The 24728-nt window shown below is 41.4% G+C and overlaps 5 protein-coding genes across 7 annotated transcripts; 1 reads left to right on the top strand and 4 right to left on the bottom strand.

Annotated features, from left to right (window-relative positions):
• Positions 1-309: 309 nt before the first annotated feature.
• On the bottom strand, positions 310-4895 carry nemp1 (nuclear envelope integral membrane protein 1; the record flags this gene model as incomplete). Of its 2 annotated transcripts, none has more annotated exons than XM_079273365.1 (9): positions 310-974; positions 1795-1971; positions 2211-2436; positions 2810-2924; positions 3027-3120; positions 3207-3279; positions 3368-3584; positions 3876-3997; positions 4675-4895. In XM_079273365.1, 9 exons carry the CDS (start codon positions 4700-4702, stop codon positions 821-823), a joined length of 1206 nt encoding a protein of 401 aa, XP_079129491.1. In that variant the 3' UTR covers positions 310-820. The 2 variants fall into 2 exon arrangements, with proteins under 2 accessions (XP_079129491.1, XP_079129490.1); XM_079273364.1 differs by having other exon boundaries at positions 4784-4895.
• Positions 4896-8374: 3479 nt separating this feature from the next.
• Positions 8375-15282, top strand: cd63 (CD63 molecule). The gene is made up of 8 exons (XM_079272953.1): positions 8375-8485; positions 9150-9235; positions 12466-12654; positions 12811-12885; positions 12979-13077; positions 13272-13415; positions 14601-14684; positions 14985-15282. Exons 2-8 carry the CDS (start codon positions 9170-9172, stop codon positions 15048-15050), a joined length of 723 nt encoding a protein of 240 aa, XP_079129079.1. The 5' UTR covers positions 8375-8485; positions 9150-9169; the 3' UTR covers positions 15051-15282.
• Positions 15283-16989: 1707 nt separating this feature from the next.
• On the bottom strand, positions 16990-18283 carry LOC306781497 (uncharacterized protein). 2 transcript variants are annotated; one of them, XR_013772212.1, is made up of 3 exons: positions 18191-18283; positions 17540-18066; positions 16990-17471 (listed from the first exon to the last, which is right to left on the bottom strand). XR_013772212.1 is itself a non-coding variant. In XM_079274373.1 (2 exons), the coding sequence occupies exons 1-2, from the start codon at positions 18263-18265 to the stop codon at positions 17683-17685; spliced, it is 459 nt and encodes a 152-aa protein (XP_079130499.1). In that variant the 5' UTR covers positions 18266-18283; the 3' UTR covers positions 16990-17682. The 2 variants fall into 2 exon arrangements, 1 of the variants encoding a protein (XP_079130499.1); XM_079274373.1 differs by having other exon boundaries at positions 16990-18066.
• A 708-nt stretch (positions 18284-18991) lies between these two features.
• LOC306780703 (uncharacterized protein) lies at positions 18992-20251 on the bottom strand (the record flags this gene model as incomplete). The annotated part of the gene is made up of 3 exons (XM_079273137.1): positions 19880-20251; positions 19455-19755; positions 18992-18996 (listed from the first exon to the last, which is right to left on the bottom strand). The coding sequence occupies exons 1-3, from the start codon at positions 19952-19954 to the stop codon at positions 18992-18994; spliced, it is 381 nt and encodes a 126-aa protein (XP_079129263.1). The 5' UTR covers positions 19955-20251.
• Positions 20252-21562: 1311 nt separating this feature from the next.
• Positions 21563-22467, bottom strand: LOC306781362 (uncharacterized protein). The gene is made up of 2 exons (XM_079274188.1): positions 22115-22467; positions 21563-21990 (listed from the first exon to the last, which is right to left on the bottom strand). Exons 1-2 carry the CDS (start codon positions 22187-22189, stop codon positions 21607-21609), a joined length of 459 nt encoding a protein of 152 aa, XP_079130314.1. The 5' UTR covers positions 22190-22467; the 3' UTR covers positions 21563-21606.
• Positions 22468-24728: the final 2261 nt, after the last annotated feature.

The raw sequence follows: 24728 nt of genomic DNA, 5'->3' as shown, positions 1-24728 counted from the left end.
CGGATAAATGTAGCGGAGTAAAAATGAACAATATTTCCCTCTGAAATGTAGAGCAGAAAGTAGCATAAAATGTACTCTAGTCCAGAAGGAGTATCTTAAAATTGTATTGAAGTACAGTGGTCATGAAATTAACATCTTGCCCCACCTTTTACTTCTAATCTCATAATGTTGCGTTCAAGAATAGTTTTTATTCGAAATACTTTGGACATGTCTCCTAATTTATGTCCATGAAAACAAAGACAAACAAACAAACAAAGACAAACTTTTCCTCCCCGAGCAGAAAGATAGAAGAATAACCACGACATATCACATGGTGTACTATGTTTAACTTCACACTCAGAACACATTTAGAGGCTAAGGGCTGTGAACACATGTTTAGAAAAATAAAACTTTAAAACCTAAGCTAAAGACAACACGAGCTCCCATCACACTGTAAAAAGTTAAATTGCTTTGACCTCCCAAAAAAAAAAAAAAAAAGAGGCCCGAATCGCAGCGCCATCATTTTTTGCAACCTCAAATTTAACAGAGGTCCCTAAATAAAGAAGAGGTTTGGCTTTAGCGCACAGTCTTTGAAACTACATTACTTTGACATTTCTTTATGCCGATAACAGATTTGACCACACTGTTCTGCCCGTTTTTCGTTCAGAGTCTGGACTCAAGGTGGCTCCTCTGACCGATATCACAATCCAGAGTTTTCTTAATCCGGCGTCTGTCCGGACGTTTGCGTCGAAGGCACGGAGAGCCGACCTCTGGCCTCCTTTCCGACAGGCAATAATAGAATTGTCCGACTGTTTTTCGTACGTCTGTCAACACAGCGGTCTCACTCCGGTATCATCGGCTTAAGTTCGTCGTCTTCGTCGTCTGTGTCAAAAAACTCGTCCTCAAAAAAAGATCCACCAAAGCCGTACTCGTGCACGTGAACAGACACCTCGTTTGACATCAAGTGAGGAGCCCCTTCAATGAAATCAGCAAACCTGTGGATTAAAGTGACGACATCAGCAACAATATCCGCGTTATGCAGTGTAATAACCATGTCCTGGTCTGTAGGAGTACCTACATTCTACACATGCACTTATACTCACAACTACAATGTTTGTCCACACTTCAATAATAAACCACGCATGAGTTGGATAGATTCATAAACCATGAATTTTAAGATTATTGTCATATCTGAATAAGTATCAATTTAGTCAACAACATATAGTGCATATAAAAAGTATGAAACTTCTTGGAAGTTTTCATGTTTTTACAATATTTAATCAAAGTAGATTTGAGGTGAAAACGGATCTCTACGATGTGATTCAAAGTAATTACAAAAACAAAATACACACCTGAACCATGACGGGTGTAGCCATTTGGTTTCAGAAGTCACATTTTTTGTTAACATAGGAGTAAATACAAGTATTAAATGAATGAATATATATATACGTATTAAATGCGCGCACACACACACACACACACACACACACACACACACACACACACACACTTTCTATTCCATGCCTTTATCTATCAAGCTTTGCTGTCCTTGTCCCTAGCTGGTATTTCAATTTCTGTGTAAGTACATTGAGAGAGAGATATACATCTACTGGCCAACTAAAGCTGATTCTTGAATTAGCATTAGGGAATACTTTTTATTGTCTCTTCATGGTAATAGCCGGACCCAAATGTAAGTTTCATGTAAATGAAGAGTGTCTTTCTATTTTTTGTTAAACAAAGTTGGATTGAAGCAGCTTAATATAATGTGTTTTAATGAATAATCAACTTCTGGGAACAGAACGTGAGGACAGGCACCTTTTCGGGGACTGCAGCCTGGACACTGCCTTCCAGGGGCTGAACTCTGGGCTGCTGCAGTGCTTCCTCAGCTTCTCCAGAGCACGCAGAGTCTCCTCCTCCCCCTGCTTTTGAAACTCTTCCTCAGTCAACAGGCGACGTGGCTCCGGCTTCCAGCGAACATACCCTTTGATTTTCCTGCAAAACACAGCAAGAACTTGATTAAAAAAAAAAAAAAATCAAAATGATAAGAAATGAATATGTCTACTGATTCTAAAAAAGGGAGAATTCAATGTCACTGTTTCAACATCAACTCGGATAAATCTAAAATGCTGAAATAAGCAGACATCATGCAAGACTTTGACTCTCGAACTATAGTAGATTTCATATATTACGGGACTCTGACGCCACCTTCTGTCGGCACTGTGAACACCCACCTCCATGCAGCAACCGTCAGACACACTGGGTACTGCAGATGTTTGGAGAACAAAGCTGCCACGATGATGGCGAATGCAACTTGCTGAATTTGAATCCCGAAATAAATCAGAAGTAGGCCAAACAGCTGCAGCGTCCATGACAAGATGTTAATGCTCTTCGCATCCACCAGAGGACCGTAACGGTAGCACACAGCAAAAGTGATGAATCCCACCACTGTTACATAACCTGAGAGAAACAGACATATTGATTTACCGTGTTAAGAAAGAACTAACCCAAAATGAATTAAAAGTTGCTCATTGAGGGCGTACTTGAATTGTTATGCTATTGTATCATATCTGTCGCAATAAACGGTCTTAAAATGACAATATAATTTATCACAATCATTTCTGGGACAATATATCATCCAACAAAAGTAGTTATACTGAAAGGTATCCAAAGGCACTCTTTGACTTAAAAAGGTGATTCTCAAGGAGTCAACTATAGTGTAGTATAGTCTAAAAATAGCTCTTTAATATGCCGTCTTAAGAGTCTTTGGTCTGATGTTTCAAACACCAGAAAGGGACTATCTATAAAGTTTGTGTTGACAAAGGGTCGGTACCTAAAGCCACGTTCCAGTGTTCTCGCAGAATCACGCCGAGGTTCCTGAAGACGAGTTGGATGGCGTACAAAGAAAACGACCAGCCACCAACGATCAAGACGTAAAAAGGGCTTTTCTGCAGAAACAACACACACAAAAGGGTACAATCATTAAATATGAGGCCAAAGTGATTCAACTCATAAACTCATGGATATTTGTGGGCAATGAAATTCCTCACGTTTGGCAAAAAGCGTGACAAAATGAAAAAGAGGATGATGAGTGAGGCGATCATGCCGGTGCTCATACCAGCAGAGTAGAAGAAAACTGGACTCCTTCAGTTAAGGGAGGAAGAAAACTGTTAACAACATCATAAATGCTGTGAAATCCTAACAATGAAACATGAGTTGGGGAAAATGACCTGCTGAGTGATCCTGCAAAGACAAACAAAGACGCTCCAGCGAGGAAAACCAAAAACAGATAGATATCAAACTCTGCAAGGGAAAAAAAGAGGACATAGTGTTGAATGTAATAACTGTCAATAACCAGCAAGTTAACTGCGTGCATTTGTTTCCCACTTACTACGAAGGGGCTTGACAGTGTACTTCGTTCTGTCAGCAGGATCAACCTTGAAGCACGTCTCCTTGCTGAACAGGTTGATGTTAATCGTGGTTTCATTGTGCCGCTCACGTAACAAGCTCTGAAACCAGCCCCAGACACTGAAGTGATCCAGCTCCTGCAGCTCCTCCTCACCCGCCACAATTTCCACCTTAAACACGTTCGAACTCCACACTTTGACCTATCACAAATATTCAGTTATTAAGTTAAGATGAAGTGCTGTGAGCTGTAACTCTTGTTAATAACTGTTTACACAATATCCCAGCAGAGGCTTCCCGTTTTATCTCGATGTCATTGATCACAACAATTTTAAACTTTAAACAAGATCAAATGTGGCTCCAAGATATCCGGACTGAGGGTGATAATAACAGCATTTTTGTTAACATTATCAAATCATTTTATAATTGAGAAAGTGCATTAAATACACAGTAAACATTTCTGGATTAGGCTAACCACCGGTTGTGTAACTTACCTGAATTCTTGTCCATGTTTGCCTCCAAGTCGGAAACACAGAGTTTTTGTAACAGAACCTGTTGGACCCTGACAATACGTACTCCTCTCCATCCTGGAGATCAGTTACGGGATGTTTGTTACCTGTGTTTGATAAGAAGATACGTGCATGTCAATACTAAGATTGCATCAAAAGTCGCTTGATAAGTTAGGCTGTCTAGTGTAAGCGAAACCTGTGACACGATAAACACATTTAAAAGATGACTGTTTTCATAAGTTAAGTATTTGAAAGATCAATTTTTTTGTATCGTGAATATATATATACATACAGTGACATAATCATTTCGTAAAATACTAATGAACAGATTAAAAAAACACAAGTAACGTTTCATGTCAACTGAGATATTGTACTTTTTCAAGCTTGATCCTCTTAAAGTCCCAACAAAATACTATATTATAAAAAGGTGAAAAGAATACAGAAATGCATACCAGAAGCTTAACAGGTGTAGTATTTTTGCAAGGTATAAATACCTCATACAGTGTGTTAATATATCATTGTCTTCACTTCCTGAATATCGTGCAAATTGCTGCAACTGTCAAACTTGTTTCTGCTCAGTGACGCACAGGTTATATAATTAGCATGATAGAAATAACCTGAGGGCGGGTCAGGGCTCGTAAACTCCAGCTAAATAGTTGAGGTTTCACACATTTGTTCGCAGACAACTTCAAACATGATACAACCGAATTATATGTCTCCCCTACACAGAGACAGAATCAGAGAAAGGCTCAGCATGAAGTCACTTCTGTACAGTTTCACTTACATCCAAACAGCCCAACACAAGCTAGCATGAGTTAGCCTGACCAATGAAACTTGTTTAAAATACGTATCACATTAATTCTCCGCTGTTGCTGCCTAACACTGCTTCTTACCCGTAACCTGTTGTCCTGATGTCTGGGGTATATAGATAAGTAGCACCATGAAAACCCTACATTTAGCACTTATAGAGGTGAAACCGTTTGTCACTTTCATGCGTCCCGCCATGATGAGCCTCCGTAGTGTTTTGTCCCGCCCCTTCCGCCTCTGGCAAGCGATCGGATGAGTTACAGGCCGTAGAGCCAATCACAGAGTCACACTCAATGTCATCATCGTTGCTGTGCGTTCAACGTCTTTCTCAAGCGACTGTAGAGATACACTTACGACGAGACCAATTTATACACTATATTAAGAATAAACAGCTTATATGTTGATGTTTTTTAGTTAAAAAAAATTAATTATTTGGAAGTAGGTTGACAGGTGTGTAGGAGAATACCTTGGGTAGACAATATAGAAGAAACAACTGTATTTTTGACTTGTGTTCAGAGATATTTATTGATAACGTTTCGGTATATCGATTAGGTTACTTTACAAAACAAAAGATGAGCATGTCTTAAATAGGTTGGTAGGCCCACGTAGACCAATCAGGTCCCACTACACAATGACATCAATCAATCAAGACCAATAACCATCACATCATAGCACCAAAGGCCTACAATATCAGCATTAAAAAACATATATATAATTTCATATGAGAGTGTCTTGAAAATAGTTTAAAATGCACATCGACATAGCAAGATAAATGTTGATAACATATAGTTCAGAATTGTTTGGAACTTGACAAATAGGTCAATTAGAGTCTGTCGTTACACGTTGTAGGATTTTTTTTAAAACACTTAATTTTGGATTTACTGTCAATTAAAACTAGTTTCAACTTACACAATTTTGACTTCATCCAATTAAAAGCATTTTGTAGATTGCCAAAAGCTGGGTCTGCTGAATCATAATGAATTGTTGCATTTGAAAGATTCTCCAAAACATCATTTAAGTGCAAAGTAAAGAAGCACTCAACAATAACTAAACCCTGTGTTACCCTCTTGTGGACAGTCAGAGGATCAATTTGAGGACATTGAGAGCTTTGTAAGACAAATCAACATCTGTTCCATATCATTTAATTTTAAATCTTTAGTAGGCTCAAAATTGTACAAGAAAAATATTTAATACACAATATTATACATATATTTCTGCTGCCTGACGAAATGGATCCATTTGTCGTCGAATTGTTTGAGCTCTACAGGTTAAATCCCTTCCCGTGGACCGCCTGCTGTGAAAGTAAACGATATGCAGTGCACCGCAATGTTTGCTTTAGAGCCAGTTGATCCCAGCTGACCCCAGTCAAACAGGTCACCCACACAGTGTTTGTAGAAGATCAAATTATATGCCGTCGTCACCCCACCCACTGCAGTAACTTGTGTGATCATATCGCAATTCATCATCTGATCACTTCACGCCTGTTGCAACTTCCTCCCATCTGTTTTTAGCATCAGTGCTTAATCATCAGTACCAGAATCAGAATCAGAACCGTTTATTGCCAATGTATGTAACATACAAGGAATTTGTCATGGCAGGTGGTGCATAACATTAGACAATCAACAACAATCAACAGTGCAAGGAATAGAAACATTAAAATGTACAATATAATTTAAAAGAATATAAAATAAAGTGCACAACAAACAGATAACAGTTAACAAGTGTAATGTAAAAGTGACACGTGTATTTAAATATGAAGGGATGTGCGGGGGAGTCTCCACTGTCTTTAGAGCGTTGAGCTCCAAGTTGTTCAGACCGCACCAGGTCACCAGATGGTCAGTCTCCCTCCTGTAGGCGGACTCATCCCCACCAGAGATGAGTCCAATGAGGGTGGTGTCACCCTTGACCCTTGACCCTTGATGGTGTCATCATTTTGTTTGAGTAATGTCTTCATATAGAAGCAACGTTTGAATCTTATAAGCAGGTAAATGTCTAATTGTTACATTTAAGCACAACTGAATTCCTAATGTTGAAATTGAAATATACTTTAATTATAAAATAGAAATATTTTTACTTTGACCCTTAACCATCCCGCTAAACATCTGTATTTTAACATTGTCATTGTGAGCATGTTAGCCTAGCTCAAAGTACAGCTGTGCCTAACTACAGCCTCACAAAGCTGAAAGTCCTGTTGTAGACTCTTAGTCTTGTTGCATGCTGCACCACCGCCCTGAGCTATGGGCCTACGTGGTGAACTAATGCAGTGTCATGTGGTTACATAACACTGCATTTTAGCTACTTTATCATTGTGGTCCCACAGCTTACAGGAATAAACTGAACCCTTCTGCTAAATGTCTACTTTTTCAAAAAAACAGTCGAATGGAAATTCAGTTCCTGAGCTTGACTTGAACGAAACATTTACAGTAAGCTGATATTGTAGGTCCATTATGGTTTTCTCAGAGATGTGGCTCACTGAGGTAATTGTTTCAACTGAGGTCAACAATTCGGTCCACTGCATTCATCTTATCAGCTTGAATGTGAGAAGACATGCAGCATGAGTCAATTGTTGAAAATGTAACAGTGTTGCATTCAAACCATAAAAATATGAGCTTTGAACACCACATTATTTCATAGTATTCACAAAGACTTTTGATTTTTACCACACCATAAGTTTGAGCAAAAAGTTCACTTTGTCAAGGCTCAACATAACATATCGGAATGAGGATACCGGTACTTACAAAGCTTATAACGAAAGGTTCCTGCATTTGGTTGGTTGTCGTTTGAATTCTTTCAACACAATGCTCAAGGAGACAGTGGTTTGTCAGTCTGAGGATGTTACACAGAACAGGACGTTATTGAGAAATTGGGTTTCTTATAGCCCTTTGACAAGTTTGACACAGTGTTTCATTTCATGTGAATGTAACAGCACTTTAACCATTAATAATGTCACTACTTTAGGAAATGAGAGAGTGGCGAGATTATCTCATTCATATATTTCACAATGCCTTTCTTCCTGTTGTGTATACAACTATTGTTAGCTGTGACATTCATCATTCATCACATTTTTGACATTATTCAGAATAAATTTGTGTTTGCCATGTTGTAAAAAAGAAATCCTTTTGATTGATTGGACCATGTACTTCTGGGAAAAGGTTTCAGGAGGGTCTGAACCAGAACACAATTATTAATTGCAATGCAAGTGTCTATTAATGATAAACACGTATAACTATGCTATTACCAACGAGAAAGACTAAACATCCAGACAACCCAAAATGTGTTTTTAGCATTAGCTTGACTGATCTATGGTGCATTAGCAATTTATTTATTTTTGGTATTTATTTTCATTTACAAATTTATGAACAAGTATGAGTGCTGTGCATCGAAAGTAACAACGTATTTACTCCTCGGCCGACTTAAGTACAATTTTACTTTATTTCAGTATTTTCTTCAGTACATTTTAGAATTAAATATTATACTTACTCCACTACATTTGTGTGACAACATTAGTTAATTCAGATTAATAATACAATATCATAAAATATGTATTACTTCTTTTGACTAGCACCATCGAGCAGACTCCGTTAATAATGTCTTTGGAAAGTAGTGTGTTTAACGAGGAGACCTTGAAGGCAGCATAATGAGTTTAGGTCAATAAAGGAGAAGTAGAGGAGGTGGGAAGGGAAGGAGCCGAGGGAGGAGCGAGTCCTATAAATGGCAAGAAGTTAAACATTTCAACACATTGTCGTCTTCGCCTCTCAACGCAGGATTTTACAGATTTCTTCTCTAAGGTAAGTTAAAACCGCCGAAATAAAACAGTTTTCTTCGCTGCCCTTTTGTAACGGAAACGTATTTTTCTTTTTTAAATATTCAACAAAACCAGCACGTTCGTCAGAAATGAAACGTGTCTATCTTTTTGTGTTTATGTGAGACTAACCTCGTGGTCAAACTCCACAAATTCAATAAGACAAAGTGGCTCTGGATGATGTAATTATTTGGCTTCGCGACAAAGCAATATTGTTGACAATTAGCTGTCATTAACGGTCCAGTGCACAGACAGGGCTCTGCTTCTTCCGCAAATCAGCACTTTTAATCCCTTCAGACTGTGCGTTGTAAAGACCGCAACGTATTGGTTAAGCAGCCCTGCCCCTACAGATTTAGAAAACAATATTTTACAATATGAGTAAGAGTGCCATCGTCTTGGTTGTAATTCAAGTGAAAACAATTGTAAGATGTGTGGTTCACTGACCAACTGGTGTGGCTTCATAGGAACTAAAATGCGTAGTTTGATCACGATTCAAGGCCTTTTGTACAGCTCAACTATCAAATCATCAGATGACTCATATCTTCTGCTCATATTACAGCTGATGTGAGGTTCGTGACGCTCTCTGCCTTGAAAAAAGTGAATGCGACTAAAGTTAGTTTGAATATGCTTGTGTACATGTTTCGATCCAGGAAACAGATCATCATCAGCCATGGCCGTCGAAGGGGGAATGAAATGTGTCCAGTTCCTGCTTTTCGTTTTCAACTTGATCTTCTGGGTGAGTATCCGCTCAACCACCTCTTTAATAAATGTTTACTTATCAAAAAGACAGCAGAGTGGTGGCAGATGGCACCTAAACACATTGTCACAGGGAGGTGAAAGGAGCTTTTTGAAGGCTACAACTAACACCACAAGGTAGTAAATAAGGCCACTTGATGTTGACAAGTGTTGGCTTGAGTTACTCCAGCGTATCTTTTTGGCTGAAATACAGACTACCGGTAGTTATGTGGCCTTTTGACCTTTTGTCAGCCCTTGTGACTGTGAGCGTGAACTCTGGTCTTGTTACCCTACTTTGACATATATTGTAGTATTTATCTGTAAAACCAGCTGATGAGCAAACACACGACCTTTGGCATCCCCTCTTGATTTACTCTACCTGAACACTCACTGGCTCACATGTTTGTTTATTATCATGTTATGAATGCACAGAACATGAACCTGATCCTGGATCAAGCGGAGCGTTTCCTGTTTCCTCGTTTGTGAGCTTTACAGAGAGAGAGGTGATGATGGAATGTGAATCTTATGACCAGATTGAAAAGTGTAACGAACGGCCAGATCCAGATCAACACTTTTTTATTTATTTTTACTGCCCTCCGTCAGTGCAACCGTGCTACTGAAAGCTCCACACGGTCGACTCTGTCGCACCAAAACATTGATAATCATCTCACATAGGACAGGAAGAGGAAGTACATTTAATTTAGTTGCTCCACACATTGCACACTCGTAACACTTCCAACACTTCCACTGATGATATAACAGTTAATAATACTATAGTAAAATCATTACATATTATATTTATTGTAATAATATTTCATAGAAGTTATAATTGGTGATAAATACTGTTATTTTATCTGCTCACAACTACATTATAGTGTGTTTTTTAAATGATGTATTAAATGTTTATACTGCTTATAAATGCTAAGCAGGAGGGGTTAAAGCAACTTGTTATCTCTTTGATTCATTTTTTGGTGATTTCTCAATTAGATTAGTCGATAAAATGTTGGAAAATTCTTCAACTAATGTTTGAGCTCTGCATAATTTCATCAAGAAATGAAAGTCAAGCTTAATGAAACAACATAACCCGGATGAATATTCTATAGTGTTCTTGTTTTGATACCGGGTCTTTGCTCTGTTTGCCTGGTCTTTTCACGATTTAATATTTTCCTACAGCAAACATTAGCCACTTATTTGACTCAAGCTCAAATATTTACATTGGTGTTGCCAACAAGGAGAGGTCCTCAGCTGCAGCCAGGGTTTAAAATGGAAAATACACAACCAATTTGGCAGACAATAATCTGACTCAAAGGCTACTGTCAGTCTAAATATATAGTTTTGTTATCCTGATATGAGCATTTCTGTTAATTTTACATGAAACGACAAGGAAGCCCTCCGCCAAGGCCAAAGGCTCTGTCTTGCGGCGTTAAAGAAGAGCACAATAATGTGTATTCATGAGATTCTTCATTGGCTCATGATACACCCTTCCACCAAGTTTCATTAAAATATGGCCGATAGTTTTGTCCTACAGACAAACAGACAGACAAACCTTGTCTCCTTGACTGAAGTGACGAGTAGTAAGACTAGTCGGCGGGCAGAGTTTAGTTGATAACCATACAATAACCATGAACTGCATTGTTTATGTCTGTATCCTGTGCTGCTTCCTGCCAGGGTGTTTTTGTTTTTGCGTAATGACTCATATATTAAGTCATAAAAAAGTCTGCCTGTTGATAAGATAAGCATTATTAAGGTTGTAGCCACATGTTTTGATTATTTATCAGCAAGCTGAAATGATTGTTTAGTCAAACAAGATAATATTAATAAGCAGCAATGTTCATCCTTTAAGCAGGGATATGCGCTAACATTTTAAAGCATGGAGCCACCAAGCCCCTACAATTGGTGGCCAGCGTACATTTTTGGTAGGAGAAATGAAAGCTCATGTAAAAACAATTCCTAAAACTGTAACACTCCCTTCCTCTCAGCACTGTGCCGGAGTCAGTCACCCATCCTTAGATGTGTCGCATTCAAAGCCACTTAACCTCCTGCTTTCATTCACCCCTACATTCTTGTTGGCATTTTGTTTTTTCACAGTCCACCTTTTGCGTTTCTGAGGATTGCGTTTTGCAGTTGAGTGAACCCAAACCTCAGTAGCCCCGACATGCAGCCAGCCTGTGTCGAGTACTGTGAGCTGTTTTTGTACATCGTTGAATTACAGGGCGTGAATGAACCAGAATGTTTGTGCAATTTTAACATTGAGTTGCCGAAGGCTCACACTGTAGGGAATCTGTTTTTATTCAACCTTTATTTAGACAGGTACTCTGATCCCAGCTGATCCCAGTCAAACAGTTCACCCACAGTGTTTGTAGAAGATCAAACAATATGCTCTCGTCACCCCACCCACTGCAGTAACTCATGTGATCATATCGCAATACATCATCTGATCACCTCACGCCTGTTAATAAACCATCTGTTTTTAGCACAAGTGCTTAATCATTTTGTTTTAGTAAGGTCTTCATATAGAAGCAACGTTTGAATCTTATAAGCAGGTAAATGTATAATTGTTACATTTAACCACAACTGAATTCCTTATGTTGAAATTTAAATATACTTTAATTATAAAATAGAAATATTTTACTTTGACCATCCCTCAAAGGGATGGTAAATCCCTAATTTACCATCCCTTTGAATTTGTGTGGTTTTATTGCCCAGCTTTAACATTTCCGGTAGGTATTTTCATGTCCGGTAGGTATTTTCATTTTACCTGCTGAACATTAGCATGATGTGAACCATGGCTGAACCATAAGAACCATAGTTTCAGAACTATATGGTTCAGCAACCATATGGCTGAACCATAAGAAGAAGTGAGTACTGCAGCACACTGTTGGTTTTACTTCCGGAGATGTGCGGTCCACTGAAATTGTGCAGTAGTGTTATTCCCATCTTGCCCCTGCAAGCTTGTACACAGCGGTGACGTCGTTCACAAAAAAATGCAATTTCCGGGCTTTGGAAAAGTTTTACAAATATTAAATCCCGTGACTTAAAATATACAATACAAAGAGTATTTACACTAAAATTAAACTAAAATAATAATAATAATAATAATAATTAAACTAAAATATTACAGCCTCTCTTTACTTCCATTGTGTTACCAGATAAGCTGTCAGCTAAAAACATTTATATTACATGAAAAGAGATCCCAAAGAACGTAAACTAACCGCCCTCTTTTCCCTGCAGCTATGTGGTCTAGTGTTGATCGTCGTGGGAGTCCTGGTTCAAACAAGTCTTCACAACACCGTGGCCATCCATGACGCGTCGGCCTCAGCAGGTCCCATTGTTATCATCGGGATCGGCGTGGTGATCTTCTTCGTCGCCTTCTTCGGCTGCTGCGGTGCCTGGAAAGAGAACTACTGCATGGTCACCACGGTGAGTCACGTGGTGCGATATCTGTTAAACAATACAGCAAAAAGGGGTGAATTACCTTTGCTGTACAGAGGAATGAATAATGTGTGTAAAACATGTATTATGTGGCTTAGAATAGTAATTGCGTTGATTTCATTTAATTTCTCTGTTTTCCCCCAGTTTGCCATTCTTCTCTTCCTGATCATTGTTGTTGAGATCGCAGCAGTGATCGCTGGATACATGTTCAGAGAAAAAGTGAGTGTAGCGTTTCACTGTTTTCTGTGTGTGACAGTATGTAAGACCCTGCAGAAGGTGTGCTTTGACCCCCACGTTGTGCCTCCCATGTAGCTGTCAAATGTGGTCGAGGACAGTCTCACCGAGATGATTTCTGGTTACAAGAACAGCACAGCTGACTTCAAAGGGACCGTGGATAAACTCCAGGAGAATGTGAGTTCAGTGTGTATTCTCCTTCTCACTGTTTGCTGACTAAACCTTCACATAACACCGCTGCATCCTGTTGGTCTGCGCCGCACGACGTGACGTCATTATTCTTTGCACCATCTGTTGACACGAGTTACATCCTTTTACTGTACATTGCCGACATGACCATATTAAATGTTTTTCACGTGACTCATTTGCAGATGAAATGCTGTGGCGCGAACAGTTCCGCTGACTGGAGGAGCTTTGGAAAAGATAGAAAGTCTGTGCCTGACTCATGCTGTGTGAAACCCTCTGCCAACTGTGGACATGGGACCATGAAAAACCGTCACAAAGTGTACCAGAAGGTAAACCCCCAGTCAATGTGTTGTTTTTAAAAGTCAGTGAGCATGAGATATAGTTAGAATTACACATATAATACATACACATATAATACATATAAAACACAGCGGAAAGACCTTTATGTGAAGCAGCAGTGTAGAAAATGTAGGGTTTGCATGAGCAGTAAGCTGTAATGTGGCTGTAGGAGACAAAGTAGAGCCCATCTGATATCAATATTGATAATTGAGGGTTTAAAAATAATCTATATTTACATTAACATCATTTTTTAAAGACGTGTGTACGCAGCAGGACATTTTACAGATGAAAAACTAGTCCGTGCTACCAGACGGACAAACTATGCAACAGTGCAACGTTTCTAGATTCTGTTTAAACTGAGAGCGAGAAGAGAAAGAGGTTGTGCATTGTGACAAACCTACTGAGAATCACAACCCGACATTGCAGTTATACTTTGCTTTAGATCTTCTTTTAGCTGATTATCAGTCTAAACCTTGTCAGCAATGGCAAAGACCTCTGATGAACCCACCGTTAACTACACTCTCAGTACCAAACCGCTGACAAAGTAGCATCTACGAAGCTAAATAAGGAATGGTGAGTTGAGACGAAACCGGAGCTGGGCGTGAAGTAAATATTAGACAGAAACAAGTCCAATGGGATGATAATGGTTCTCTGTGCCAAATAGGTGTTCAACACACATGCATGCACGCACGCGCGCGCACACACACACACACACACACACACACACACACACACACACACACACACACACACACACACACACACACACACACACACACACAGTCTGTGTGTGTAACAAGTCCCCACACAAGTGCATGTAAATAAGACATTTCTGTGGTAAAACTGACCTCAAAATATGTTGGCTGACTTTTTGGAAAACACCAATGAATATATCGGTTTATGAATAGAACATACGAGTAAAAGGTAAAGGATTTCCATATTTGGTGTAATAACAACACTTTATGGTCATTTCCGTATTTTGTCACCTTTATCAAATGTGCAAGGCCAGTTTTTTACAGTCCGAACGATAAGAGGACGTAAAGCCAAAGTCAACAAAACACAACTGTTGAAAATAAGTCATAAAGTTTTACCGTGAAGCAAACGGGTCACTTAAATAACTCAAGCAGTGAAATGTCCATATTAAATCTAACTTTTGTTTCTTGTTGTTGTTGTAGGGTTGTCATGATGCTCTGTTGGCTTTCATGAGGAAAAACCTCCTGTGGGTGATCGTTGCAGCTCTCGTCATTGCCGGCCTGCAGGTACGTAACGTCAATAATAAAAAACGTAATCTGTCCAGACACTTAGTATGTAGTGCATAAATCCTAACAAGTACAATTTTACCTCCTAATATGATTTTATTTGAAAGATGGTGTTCATGTGTTTTTGTATTCATTTGAACTCTTTACATTTTTAATGTCACTGATTTTATTTTGCTTCTAAAAGTGACAACAGGATTGATTGTATTGACAGTCTGTCAAAAAAAACCACGACTTTATTACCAGCAGAAAAACAAACCGATGTGTCCTCTCCTTCTCATGTGTGATCGTTTTAAATTGCAGGTGTTTGGCATCGTGTTCTCCTGCCTGTTGATGAGAGGCATCAACAGCGGCTACGAAGTCATGTGATCCAGCCTCACAGCTGAGGAAGAGTCGTCTGCTCAGGTCACGCTTATTGGGATCTTCTGTTGGAAACTTTTAATATGGTCATCCTATATTTCAGATATAATTCACAGAATATATTTTCTTGTATAGTGATTATAGTGATTTTGGATTGTATTTTCATAGGGTAACAATATCTCTGCTTTGTTACTGTATGTATTTAGGAAATTATAGAAATGATAAACTCCACCGTACTGTATATTTTTGTTGGTTGTGAGGAATTCTAACACTTTTTCTTCTTCTGTTAAGAATACTTAAGATCTGTTTTGCTGTTTTCCAGTTGCTATTAAAGACTCTTTAAATTACATCGGGATTATCTGAAGTGTAAATACAAACAGGGAAACATAAATGCACCACAAAAGGTTTTTATTTCAGACAGTTCCATTAAAATGTATATAATATTGGCACAGCAAAAAAACATTCAAAACCGGTTGAGCAAATACAAAATAAATATATATATACACATACATACATACACATATACATACATATACATACATATATATACACATATATATACATACATATATATACATACATACATCCATATATATATACATATGTACATACATACATACATATGTACATACGTACATACATACGTACATACATACGTATGTACATACATACGTATGATAAAATGATAAACTCCACCGTACTGTATATTTTTGTTGGTTGTGAGGAATTCTAACACTTTTTCTTCTTCTGTTAAGAATACTTAAGATCTGTTTTGCTGTTTTCCAGTTGCTATTAAAGACTCTTTAAATTACATCGGGATTATAATAATAATAATAATAACTTTAATTTATATAGCGCCTTTCAGGGGACCCAAGGCCGCTTTACAAGAGTAAAAAAAACTGTTTAGACAAACAGTCAGAAAAACAAAACAAGTAAACTAGGGGCCGAAAGCCTTGGCGAACAGATGGGACTTGAGGGCCCTTTTGAAGGCGTCCAGAGTGGAGATGATGCGGATCACCGCAGGGAGAGAGTTCCAGAGGGTGGGGGCTGCCACACTGAAAGCTCTGTCCCCGAAGGTTCGCAGTTTGGTGCGGGCGGTGGTAAGCAGGCCAGAGTCTGAAGACCGCAGGTTCCGGGGAGGGGCATGCGGGCGGAGGAGGTCCGATAGGTACTGGGGGGCATGGGCATGGAGGGACTTGTAGGTGAGGAGGAGGATCTTGTATGAGATGCGGGACTTGACCGGGAGCCAGTGGAGGTTGATGAGGGTGGGGGTGATGTGCTGCCAGGGCTTTGTGTGCGTGAGCCCCCTCACATAACAAGCCTGAAAAAGAGACAAATATTCTGTATTTATAACACAGCTTAATGAGGGATACGCAACGTTCATCATGCAAATCAATGTATGGCCAGTAAATGTGAAATGTTTTAAGTTGTGTGGAGTGACTGACCTGTCTGAGTTCGGAGTCACTCAACTGGTGGGGGCCCAGCCTGCTGAGGGCCCGGTCCAGCAGCAGCAGCTCCATGGCGTGGCTGTTCAGCCGGCGGCCTATCAGGACACCCGGGAGGCGAGGAGTCAGGAAGAGCAGGGGGCTGACGTATGTAAGACCCTGCAGAAGGTGTGCTTTGACCCCCACGTTGTGCCTCCCATGTAGCTGTCAAATGTGGTCGAGGACAATCTCACCGAGATGATTTCTGGTTACAAGAACAACACAGCTGACTTCAAAGGGACCGTGGATAAACTCCAGGAGAAAGTGAGTTCAGTGTGTATTCTCCTTCTCACTGTTTGCTGACTAAACCTTCACATAACACCGCTGCATCCTGTTGGTCTGCGCCGCACGACGTGACGTCATTATTCTTTGCACCATCTGTTGACACGAGTTACATCCTTTTACTGTACATTGCCGACATGACCATATTAAATGTTTTTCACGTGACTCATTTGCAGATGAAATGCTGTGGCGCGAACAGTTCCGCTGACTGGAGGAGCTTTGGAAAAGATGGAAAGTCTGTGCTTGACTCATGCTGTGTGAAACCCTCTGCCAACTGTGGACAGGGGACCATGAAAAACCGTGACAAAGTGTACCAGAAGGTAAACCCCCAGTCAGGTGTTTGGCATCGTGTTCTCCTGCCTGTTGATGAGAGGCATCAACAGCGGCTACGAAGTCATGTGATCCAGCCTCACAGCTGAGGAAGAGTCGTCTGCTCAGGTCACGCTTATTGGGATCTTCTGTTGGAAACTTTTAATATGTTCATCCTATATTTCAGATATAATTCACAGAATATATTTTCTTGTATAGTGATTTTGGATTGTATTTTCATAGGTTAACAATATCTCTGCTTTGTTACTGTATGTATTTAGGAAATTATAGAAATGATAAACTCCACCGTACTGTATATTTTTGTTGGTTGTGAGGAATTCTAACACTTTTTCTTCTTCTGTTAAGAATACTTAAGATCTGTTTTGCTGTTTTCCAGTTGCTATTAAAGACTCTTTAAATTACATCGGGATTATAATAATAATAATAATAATAATAATAATAATAATAACTTTAATTTATATAGCGCCTTTCAGGGGACCCAAGGCCGCTTTACAAGAGTAAAAAAAACTGTTTAGACAAACAGTCAGAAAAACAAAACAAGTAAACTAGGGGCCGAAAGCCTTGGCGAACAGATGGGACTTGAGGGCCCTTTTGAAGGCGTCCAGAGTGGAGATGTTGCGGATCACCGCAGGGAGAGAGTTCCAGAGGGTGGGGGCTGCCACACTGAAAGCTCTGTCCCCGAAGGTTCGCAGTTTGGTGCGGGCGGTGGTAAGCAGGCCAGAGTCTGAAGACCGCAGGTTCCGGGGAGGGGCATGCGGGCGGAGGAGGTCCGATAGGTACTGGGGGGCATGGGCATGGAGGGACTTGTAGGTGAGGAGGAGGATCTTGTATGAGATGCGGGACTTGACCGGGAGCCAGTGGAGGTTGATGAGGGTGGGGGTGATGTGCTGCCAGGGCTTTGTGTGCGTGAGCCCCCTCACATAACAAGCCTGAAAAAGAGACAAATATTCTGTATTTATAACACAGCTTAATGAGGGATACGCAACGTTCATCATGCAAATCAATGTATGGCCAGTAAATGTGAAATGTTTTAAGTTGTGTGGAGTGACTGACCTGTCTGAGTTCGGAGTCACTCAACTGGTGGGGGCCCAGCCTGCTGAGGGCCCGGTCCAGCAGGAGCAGCTCCATGGCGTGGCTGTTCAGCCGGCGGCCTATCAGGACACCCGGGAGGCGAGGAGTCAGGAAGAGCAGGGGGCTGACGTATGTAAGACCCTGCAGAAGGTGTGCTTTGACCCCCACGTTGTGCCTCCCATGTAGCTGTCAAATGTGGTCGAGGACAATCTCACCGAGATGATTTCTGGTTACAAGAACAACACAGCTGACTTCAAAGGGACCGTGGATAAACTCCAGGAGAAAGTGAGTTCAGTGTGTATTCTCCTTCTCACTGTTTGCTGACTAAACCTTCACATAACACCGCTGCATCCTGTTGGTCTGCGCCGCACGACGTGACGTCATTATTCTTTGCACCATCTGTTGACACGAGTTACATCCTTTTACTGTACATTGCCGACATGACCATATTAAATGTTTTTCACGTGACTCATTTGCAGATGAAATGCTGTGGCGCGAACAGTTCCGCTGACTGGAGGAGCTTTGGAAAAGATGGAAAGTCTGTGCTTGACTCATGCTGTGTGAAACCCTCTGCCAACTGTGGACAGGGGACCATGAAAAACCGTGACAAAGTGTACCAGAAGGTAAACCCCCAGTCAGGTGTTTGGCATCGTGTTCTCCTGCCTGTTGATGAGAGGCATCAACAGCGGCTACGAAGTCATGTGATCCAGCCTCACAGCTGAGGAAGAGTCGTCTGCTCAGGTCACGCTTATTGGGATCTTCTGTTGGAAACTTTTAATATGTTCATCCTATATTTCAGATATAATTCACAGAATATATTTTCTTGTATAGTGATTTTGGATTGTATTTTCATAGGTTAACAATATCTCGGCTTTGTTACTGTATGTATTTAGGAAATTATAGAAATGATAAACTCCACCGTACTGTATATTTTTGTTGTTGTGAGGAATTCTAACACTTTTTCTTCTTCTGTTAAGAATACTTAAGATCTGTTTTGCTGTTTTCCAGTTGCTATTAAAGACTCTTTAAATTACATCGGGATTATAATAATAATAATAATAATAATAACTTTAATTTATATAGCGCCTTTCAGGGGACCCAAGGCCGCTTTACAAGAGTAAAAAAAACTGTTTAGACAAACAGTCAGAAAAACAAAACAAGTAAACTAGGGGCCGAAAGCCTTGGCGAACAGATGGGACTTGAGGGCCCTTTTGAAGGCGTCCAGAGTGGAGATGTTGCGGATCACCGCAGGGAGAGTTCCAGAGGGTGGGGGCTGCCACACTGAAAGCTCTGTCCCCGAAGGTTCGCAGTTTGGTGCGGGCGGTGGTAAGCAGGCCAGAGTCTGAAGACCGCAGGTTCCGGGGAGGGGCATGCGGGCGGAGGAGGTCCGATAGGTACTGGGGGGCATGGGCATGGAGGGACTTGTAGGTGAGGAGGAGGATCTTGTATGAGATGCGGGACTTGACCGGGAGCCAGTGGAGGTTGATGAGGGTGGGGGTGATGTGCTGCCAGGGCTTTGTGTGCGTGAGCCCCCTCACATAACAAGCCTGAAAAAGAGACAAATATTCTGTATTTATAACACAGCTTAATGAGGGATACGCAACGTTCATCATGCAAATCAATGTATGGCCAGTAAATGTGAAATGTTTTAAGTTGTGTGGAGTGACTGACCTGTCTGAGTTCGGAGTCACTCAACTGGTGGGGGCCCAGCCTGCTGAGGGCCCGGTCCAGCAGGAGCAGCTCCATGGCGTGGCTGTTCAGCCGGCGGCCTATCAGGACACCCGGGAGGCGAGGAGTCAGGAAGAGCAGGGGGCTGACGTATGTAAGACCCTGCAGAAGGTGTGCTTTGACCCCCACGTTGTGCCTCCCATGTAGCTGTCAAATGTGGTCGAGGACAATCTCACCGAGATGATTTCTGGTTACGAGAACAGCACAGCTGACTTCAAAGAGACCGTGGATAAACTCCAGGAGAAAGTGAGTTCAGTGTGTATTCTCCTTCTCACTGTTTGCTGACTAAACCTTCACATAACACCGCTGCATCCTGTTGGTCTGCACCGCACGACGTGACGTCATTATTCTTTGCACCATCTGTTGACACGAGTTACATCCTTTTACTGTACATTGCCGACATGACCATATTAAATGTTTTTCACGTGACTCATTTGCAGATGAAATGCTGTGGCGCGAACAGTTCCGCTGACTGGAGGAGCTTTGGAAAAGATGGAAAGTCTGTGCTTGACTCATGCTGTGTGAAACCCTCTGCCAACTGTGGACATGGGACCATGAAAAACCGTCACAAAGTGTACCAGAAGGTAAACCCCCAGTCAATGTGTTGTTTTTAAAAGTCAGTGAGCATGAGATATAGTTAGAATTACACATATAATACATACACATATAATACATATAAAACACAGCGGAAAGACCTTTATGTGAAGCAGCAGTGTAGAAAATGTAGGGTTTGCATGAGCAGTAAGCTGTAATGTGGCTGTAGGAGACAAAGTAGAGCCCATCTGATATCAATATTGATAATTGAGGGTTTAAAAATAATCTATATTTACATTAACATAATTTGTATTCATTTGAACTCTTTACATTTTTAATTTCACTGATTTTATTTTGCTTCTAAAAGTGACAACAGGATTGATTGTATTGACAGTCTGTCAAAAAAAACCAACTTTATTACCAGCAGAAAAACAAACCGATGTGTCCTCTCCTTCTCATGTGTGATCGTTTTAAATTGCAGGTGTTAGGCATCGTGTACTCCTGCCTGTTGATGAGAGGCATCAACAGCGGCGACAAAGTCATGTGATCCAGCCTCACAGCTGAGGAAGTCGTCTGCTAAGATCTGTTTTGCTGTTTTAAGATCTGTTTTGCTGTTTTAAGATCTGTTTTGCTGTTTTAAGATCTGTTTTGCTGTTTTCCAGTTGCTATTAAAGACTCTTTAAATTACATCTTACATCTTACTACATATACATATACATACATATATATATATACATATATATACATATATATATATATGTACATACATACGTACATACATACGTACATACGTACATACATACGTACGTACATACGTACATACATACGTACATACGTACATACATACATACATACGTATGTACATACATACGTATGATAAAATGATAAACTCCACCGTACTGTATATTTTTGTTGGTTGTGAGGAATTCTAACACTTTTTCTTCTTCTGTTAAGAATACTTAAGATCTGTTTTGCTGTTTTCCAGTTGCTATTAAAGACTCTTTAAATTACATCGGGATTATAATAATAATAATAATAACTTTAATTTATATAGCGCCTTTCAGGGGACCCAAGGCCGCTTTACAAGAGTAAAAAAAACTGTTTAGACAAACAGTCAGAAAAACAAAACAAGTAAACTAGGGGCCGAAAGCCTTGGCGAACAGATGGGACTTGAGGGCCCTTTTGAAGGCGTCCAGAGTGGAGATGTTGCGGATCACCGCAGGGAGAGAGTTCCAGAGGGTGGGGGCTGCCACACTGAAAGCTCTGTCCCCGAAGGTTTGCAGTTTGGTGCGGGCGGTGGTAAGCAGGCCAGAGTCTGAAGACCGCAGGTTCCGGGGAGGGGCATGCGGGCGGAGGAGGTCCGATAGGTACTGGGGGGCATGGGCATGGAGGGACTTGTAGGTGAGGAGGAGGATCTTGTATGAGATGCGGGACTTGACCGGGAGCCAGTGGAGGTTGATGAGGGTGGGGGTGATGTGCTGCCAGGGCTTTGTGTGCGTGAGCCCCCTCACATAACAAGCCTGAAAAAGAGACAAATATTCTGTATTTATAACACAGCTTAATGAGGGATACGCAACGTTCATCATGCAAATCAATGTATGGCCAGTAAATGTGAAATGTTTTAAGTTGTGTGGAGTGACTGACCTGTCTGAGTTCGGAGTCACTCAACTGGTGGGGGCCCAGCCTGCTGAGGGCCCGGTCCAGCAGGAGCAGCTCCATGGCGTGGCTGTTCAGCCGGCGGCCTATCAGGACACCCGGGAGGCGAGGAGTCAGGAAGAGCAGGGGGCTGACGTATGTAAGACCCTGCAGAAGGTGTGCTTTGACCCCCACGTTGTGCCTCCCATGTAGCTGTCAAATGTGGTCGAGGACAATCTCACCGAGATGATTTCTGGTTACGAGAACAGCACAGCTGACTTCAAAGAGACCGTGGATAAACTCCAGGAGAAAGTGAGTTCAGTGTGTATTCTCCTTCTCACTGTTTGCTGACTAAACCTTCACATAACACCGCTGCATCCTGTTGGTCTGCACCGCACGACGTGACGTCATTATTCTTTGCACCATCTGTTGACACGAGTTACATCCTTTTACTGTACATTGCCGACATGACCATATTAAATGTTTTTCACGTGACTCATTTGCAGATGAAATGCTGTGGCGCGAACAGTTCCGCTGACTGGAGGAGCTTTGGAAAAGATGGAAAGTCTGTGCTTGACTCATGCTGTGTGAAACCCTCTGCCAACTGTGGACAGGGGACCATGAAAAACCGTGACAAAGTGTACCAGAAGGTAAACCCCCAGTCAGGTGTTTGGCATCGTGTTCTCCTGCCTGTTGATGAGAGGCATCAACAGCGGCTACGAAGTCATGTGATCCAGCCTCACAGCTGAGGAAGAGTCGTCTGCTCAGGTCACGCTTATTGGGATCTTCTGTTGGAAACTTTTAATATGTTCATCCTATATTTCAGATATAATTCACAGAATATATTTTCTTGTATAGTGATTTTGGATTGTATTTTCATAGGTTAACAATATCTCGGCTTTGTTACTGTATGTATTTAGGAAATTATAGAAATGATAAACTCCACCGTACTGTATATTTTTGTTGTTGTGAGGAATTCTAACACTTTTTCTTCTTCTGTTAAGAATACTTAAGATCTGTTTTGCTGTTTTCCAGTTGCTATTAAAGACTCTTTAAATTACATCGGGATTATAATAATAATAATAATAATAATAACTTTAATTTATATAGCGCCTTTCAGGGGACCCAAGGCCGCTTTACAAGAGTAAAAAAAACTGTTTAGACAAACAGTCAGAAAAACAAAACAAGTAAACTAGGGGCCGAAAGCCTTGGCGAACAGATGGGACTTGAGGGCCCTTTTGAAGGCGTCCAGAGTGGAGATGTTGCGGATCACCGCAGGGAGAGTTCCAGAGGGTGGGGGCTGCCACACTGAAAGCTCTGTCCCCGAAGGTTCGCAGTTTGGTGCGGGCGGTGGTAAGCAGGCCAGAGTCTGAAGACCGCAGGTTCCGGGGAGGGGCATGCGGGCGGAAGAGGTCCGATAGGTACTGGGGGGCATGGGCATGGAGGGACTTGTAGGTGAGGAGGAGGATCTTGTATGAGATGCGGGACTTGACCGGGAGCCAGTGGAGGTTGATGAGGGTGGGGGTGATGTGCTGCCAGGGCTTTGTGTGCGTGAGCCCCCTCACATAACAAGCCTGAAAAAGAGACAAATATTCTGTATTTATAACACAGCTTAATGAGGGATACGCAACGTTCATCATGCAAATCAATGTATGGCCAGTAAATGTGAAATGTTTTAAGTTGTGTGGAGTGACTGACCTGTCTGAGTTCGGAGTCACTCAACTGGTGGGGGCCCAGCCTGCTGAGGGCCCGGTCCAGCAGGAGCAGCTCCATGGCGTGGCTGTTCAGCCGGCGGCCTATCAGGACACCCGGGAGGCGAGGAGTCAGGAAGAGCAGGGGGCTGACGTATGTAAGACCCTGCAGAAGGTGTGCTTTGACCCCCACGTTGTGCCTCCCATGTAGCTGTCAAATGTGGTCGAGGACAATCTCACCGAGATGATTTCTGGTTACGAGAACAGCACAGCTGACTTCAAAGGGACCGTGGATAAACTCCAGGAGAAAGTGAGTTCAGTGTGTATTCTCCTTCTCACTGTTTGCTGACTAAACCTTCACATAACACCGCTGCATCCTGTTGGTCTGCGCCGCACGACGTGACGTCATTATTCTTTGCACCATCTGTTGACACGAGTTACATCCTTTTACTGTACATTGCCGACATGACCATATTAAATGTTTTTCACGTGACTCATTTGCAGATGAAATGCTGTGGCGCGAACAGTTCCGCTGACTGGAGGAGCTTTGGAAAAGATGGAAAGTCTGTGCTTGACTCATGCTGTGTGAAACCCTCTGCCAACTGTGGACAGGGGACCATGAAAAACCGTGACAAAGTGTACCAGAAGGTAAACCCCCAGTCAGGTGTTTGGCATCGTGTTCTCCTGCCTGTTGATGAGAGGCATCAACAGCGGCTACGAAGTCATGTGATCCAGCCTCACAGCTGAGGAAGAGTCGTCTGCTCAGGTCACGCTTATTGGGATCTTCTGTTGGAAACTTTTAATATGTTCATCCTATATTTCAGATATAATTCACAGAATATATTTTCTTGTATAGTGATTTTGGATTGTATTTTCATAGGTTAACAATATCTCGGCTTTGTTACTGTATGTATTTAGGAAATTATAGAAAT

The sequence above is a fragment of the Melanostigma gelatinosum genome (genome assembly GCF_949748355.1).
Source record: "Melanostigma gelatinosum genome assembly, chromosome: 8".
Taxonomy (NCBI): Eukaryota; Metazoa; Chordata; class Actinopteri; order Perciformes; family Zoarcidae; genus Melanostigma; species Melanostigma gelatinosum.
The sequence above is the reverse complement of the archived record's forward strand: the minus strand, read 5'-3'. Positions and strand labels throughout refer to the sequence as shown.